General features: G+C 40.2%; 1 protein-coding gene across 1 annotated transcript; it reads right to left on the bottom strand.

Annotated features, from left to right (window-relative positions):
• Positions 1-1,281: 1,281 nt before the first annotated feature.
• On the bottom strand, positions 1,282-2,147 carry LOC137626289 (tigger transposable element-derived protein 1-like). Its single transcript, XM_068357363.1, has 2 exons — positions 1,761-2,147; positions 1,282-1,536 (listed from the first exon to the last, which is right to left on the bottom strand). Exons 1-2 carry the CDS (start codon positions 2,145-2,147, stop codon positions 1,282-1,284), a joined length of 642 nt encoding a protein of 213 aa, XP_068213464.1.
• Between the last annotated feature and the right edge of the window lie 3,037 nt (positions 2,148-5,184).

Here is a 5,184-nt window from a genome sequence, read left to right on the forward strand (position 1 = left end):
TTACTAAACCTTTTATGGTGTTTAGGTTCTTGAAGTCACAATATTATTTTCCTAAAGGAATAATCATGACCTTAGGTACTTAAAGTAAGTTAACAGGGTACGTTTCAAACTCTATCCTTTTTATTCCGATGGGAAATACAAACCTTGAATCCTTATTGTTGACATCGACATTTCCCTGTTGGGGGGCAGGATGCACTAAGCTGGCTTCAGGTTTGGTATGCGTGAGAGATCTTTGGATTGCCACTTATAGGTCTAGTAGACCGTATAAGGATAATCTATTCAAGGTAGAAGGCACATACACAAACTTATATCTAATAGTAATTTCAAGACATTTCTCTAGCATACTCCATCAGCACGACATGGCCTGAGCCCAAAAATCGGATTTTGATCAAAGTGAGAAATCTATTTTTGGGTGAGATGGCCATGTCGTCCTGATGGAACCCTTCCTTTTGCTGATCCCTCCAAAAATTACTTTATCTGTGGCCATTTCCACTTAACGGCAAGAATAGGAATGGAGTCACAGTAATAGTAGGGAAGGGGATCCACCGGGCACCTAGAACGGCACCCCTTCCTTTTTGCTACTCTTCCCCCTTACATGGAAGTGTTAAATCTATTCGGGGTGAAGATTGCCATGTGTTGTAGCTAAAAATACGTCCCCTGATGTTATATGATATCCTTTATTCGAAACTCATGCCAGGAGTTGGAATCCTGGAGACCTTTGGTTTTAATTCTATGGGTGTTTCAGTGTAGCAAATATCTCTTAGAAGGCTATCTATAGGAACCCTTCCATCAGCATGACATGGCCATCTCACCCAAAAATAGATTTTTCACTTTAATTACAATCCGTTAACTTTACAAAACAGATTGATATAGGACAGAAAACATTAACACTAAAATTTATGAAACACATTAACAAATGATAGGAAATATTAACACTTAACTTTAAGATAAACTTAAAATTAGATTTCTTTTTTTTACCTTTTTCTAATTTTGTGTTATTTTTATACTTTACATTTTGTATTTTCTAAATTTGATTACGTATTATCTTCATCACTGCTAATTTTCTTTCGTTTTTTATCATGCGCTTAGTCTCCTTGTACTAAAGGCCTCTTTTTTAAAAAATCATCTAAAAAAGTTTGTTTCCTCCCGCTTCTTGAAATTTTTCTGAAATTACTTAGACAAACGTCATTTACTTATTCAAGCCCACGACCTGTGATAATTGTTTCAGGGTGTCTCTTTTCTACAAAAGCCACCATTATATAGTAGCCAGCTAGACTCTTCTTAATCTCTTCCATTGTCCTCCCTATCGCTGCTAGAAAACTGTTCGTGAACTTCATTCATTTGCATGGCCTTCAACTCCTTTAAGTTATCCATCATAAGTTTCTCTTGGTGCTCCTTGATAAGCTCATTGATGTTGGTCTCATCATCTTCCAGACCCATGTTCGTCCCGAGTGTGACAATCTCGTCATCCTCAGATTGAGCAACAGGTTCGTCAACATTTTCGGCTTCGTCTTTAGCTAGGCCTTCAAGGAAGCCCTCGAAATTTCGTGCGGAGATGGCATCAGGCCACAGTTTTTCCACGCAGAGTTAAAGGTGCGCCTCGAAACCTCCTGCCAAGCTTGATTGATGATTTTGAGACATATCACAATCTTGAAATGCTCCTTTCAAAATTGACGAAGGGTGAGGTTTGTGCTCTCCGTGATTTCAAAACATAGCTTGAAGAGATATTTCGTGTAGAGTTTTTTAAAGTTTGAAATCACTTGCTGGTCCATGGGCTGGAGGAGAGGGGTGGTGTTGGGTGGAAGATAGAGAACTTTACTGAATGAATACTGTGGTAGGATATCTTCCTCGAGGTCACGAGGGTGAGCAGGGGCATTGTTCAACAATAGCAGGCATCTCAGAGGAAGGCGCTTCTCTTCCAAATACTTTTTCACAGTCAGGCCAAAACAAACTTTTACCCAGTCGGTGAACAAGTGTCTTGTTACCCATGCTTTTGCATTAGCCCTCCACAACACCTGAAGATTCTCCTTAATCATTTTGTTGGTCTTGAAGGCTCGAGGAGTATCGGAGTGATACAACAGCAGGGATTTCACCTTACTATTCCCACTGGCATTTGCACAGAGGGCAAGGGTAAGCCTGTCCTTCATAGGCTTATGGCCTAGGTAGCCTCTTTCCTTCTGCCATGATGTACTTTCGATGAGGCATTTTTTTCATAAATGCCCCGTTTCGTCGCAGTTGAAGATTTGCCGGGGACTGTAGCCTTCCTGGAGAGTCAACTCGTCGAACTTCTTAACAAAGGCTTTGGTCGCTTTCCTGTCCAAGCTTGCAGCCTCTGCAAGACGCACCACCGAATGAATGCAAGAGCATCTCTTAAATTTTTCAACAAACCCCAAGAAGCCTTGAACTCTGGGGTTGCCTCCTTCGATGTTCCTTCTCCTATGTTTGCTTCAACCTGAGCACGCACGAGATCACCAAAAATGGCGCTGGCCTTCAGGCAGATTATCGCTTTGGTGATAGTGTCTCCACCCATTTCCTTTACCTTTATCCAGACAAGCAGCAGTCTCTCCATCTCATTGTGGAGATGGCTTCTCTTGCTGGAGAAAACAGCTTCAGGATCGTTCCTATCGTAGACAGATTTTGACCATATTCCTCCGCAATCACACTTAACCGCATGCCAGCCTTGCATTTATTGATTATTTCCATCTTCGTCTCCACAAAAAGCATTATCCTCTTCTTTCCCTGGACATCAGCAACTTTCTTGGGACACATGGCTAATAACCTAACGTAATATCCCACATGTTACAGTACGAAAGCGAAATCACAAACACTAAGTCAATGCGCATCATACCGCTTCCGAATTGAAAAGAAATAGGAATGCCAATGCTTAGATGCACGATGGGATACAGTAGATGCTGACCAATAGGAAAGCAGGATCTTATGATGGTACCTAGAATCTGAGCAGGGAGATAACCAATAGGAGCACGGGAGGATGGTGGCGAATTTACGGGTTGGCGTCACGCAAATTTCAAAATCAGTTTCGGACACAGTCGAGCTCTCATACTGTACCTCCTTTCGTTTCCCAAAAAATTTTCAGTGATGCGATTCATAAAATTCTTCGTAGCTTGTTTCGCAAAGTGAAAATTTTGTAAGCAAATTCTTTCATGCTGAAAGGTATAACTGTACTTATACAGTATGATAGATGAGTAGTGGAATGCAAGGTGTCCTTTAGGTAAATGTGGGGTTAGGTTGGATAGGGAATGTTGGACTTTTGTAAGTGCATGAGGGCCAGGTTGTGAGAAAGGTGAAGAAGAGCAGAATGGTATCTAGAATGAGTTGACGAGGTGTGTAGAAACACTGAGTAAGAAGAATTACTTAGTTGTGTTGGGTGACTTAAATGCCAGTGTTGGTGATGAAGAGGTAGAATGGGCTATTGGGAAATATGGCTTAACAGGTGGAAATGAGAGGGGTGAGAGACTGCTAGATATGTGTTTTGAACAAGACCTGGTGGTAAGTGATAGTTTTTTTTTAAGAAGAGAGATATAAACAAGTATACATGGATAAAAGTGGGAAATGGAACAGTGGTAGAAAGAGCATTGATGGATTATGTGTTGATAGCAAGAAGGATGGTTGGAAGATTGAAAGATGTGCATGTGTTTAGTAGTATGGCTACCAGTATGTCTGGGCCATATTTGTATGATGCAAAATTAGTTATAGCAAAAGAATGGGGAAATATAATGGGGGTTGTAAAGGGAGCTAGTAAAGATAGAGAATTAAAACAACCAAAAGTAAAAAGTGAATATCAAGGAATGTTAGAAATTGCATATGTTACGACCCCTGGGAGGCGTAACTAAAGTTCTTTCAATGATTGTTGTCAGTAAAAATGTAACTGAAGGCTAAAGGTCAGAGGAAACAAAACAATCAATAAACTTTACAATATTTAATACTTAAATCTAACAAAAATACAAGTCAACCTTGTCTGACATTGCAAATACCACACCCATACAATCAAAAATGAACAATACACATAAACGTGAATCACTCAGGATTCCCTATAACTAAAGAGCTAAGGCTCAAACAAAGATATAATAAAAATATATAATTAACCTGATAGGATCCTTAAACTTTAGCTGACCAGACCAGACATTAACATTAATTAATAGACTAAAAGAAGTCGTACCTACTAAACACATTTAAATAATTATAATTAATTTCCCTATTTGATAACAACACAGCAAACCGGCCTTTAACTATCTTCACCGGGATAACCGTACCTATGGTTACCACGACAAAAGAAATGACACAAAATATACATATGAATACACTAACCTAACTACAAAAATAAATACAAGGCTCCTCACTTCTCGGTAAGAATAAATGAGGGGAGAGCCACAACTTAAGACGTCATCCTCTCTTCCTTCCAATAAGTAGGGCAGGCACAGTATGCCAGGTCCAATAATCCGCTAACAAGCAAACAGAGATAATTTGCCTTACCTGGCAACGGTCTCCCTATGGGCCACCTCACGAGCTAGCAAGCTCCCAACATCACTGCAGCTGCAATAGGTAGCTGGGACCAGGTAGCCAGAGACTCGACCAACTACCTGGGATCTCCCTCACGTCAGGAAACGAAGGGGCAGACTCTAGTCGCAAGTGACAGTAGCACCTGCTAGTCTCTGGAATACACTGTCCAAAAGCAAGGCAACACTCGAGTCGCAGGTGACAAGAGCACCTGCAGACGATACACCAAGACGAGAATCAGTCAATCACTTTCCAGACCCGTGGACAAAATCAACAGATAAGCGGTCATCAGGAAAATTTTCAAAGATCAATGTAGCTTAGGGTTTGTGGATGGGGGAGTGCTCAAGTCCGAACTGTCTTCTGTCCGAGCACCCACCTCCGACATCAACACTCTTTCGTCATCACTCGGGCAAACAAAATACAATTATTAACACAATATTTCAAAATAAGGTAATTAAGCGTGGAGAAGGCGAGAAACAATCAACAACACACCACTTTAAAACTACTTTAAGCTATAGTAGAAACCACTTAAAACTAAAACAAGGTTGACTTAAACAAATGAGAAATTTACTTTACTCTAATAGAAAATTTACTTTACTATAATAACATATGACATGATAAAAGTGAGAGAAATTGGTGATCTAGAGGAAGAGTGAAAGTTAATAAAAA

This window comes from Palaemon carinicauda, chromosome 33, assembly GCF_036898095.1.
Source record: "Palaemon carinicauda isolate YSFRI2023 chromosome 33, ASM3689809v2, whole genome shotgun sequence".
NCBI classification, from domain to species: Eukaryota; Metazoa; Arthropoda; class Malacostraca; order Decapoda; family Palaemonidae; genus Palaemon; species Palaemon carinicauda.

Coding starts and splice junctions, on each gene's coding strand:
- LOC137626289 (XM_068357363.1), bottom strand. CDS start 2,147: ATGAAGGACAGGCTTACCCTTGCCCTCTGTGCAAATGCCAGTGGGAAT. Junction 1,537..1,760: donor TCCAGCCCATGGACCAGCAA/GTGATTTCAAAC, acceptor CGAAATTTCGAG/GGCTTCCTTGAAGGCCTAGC.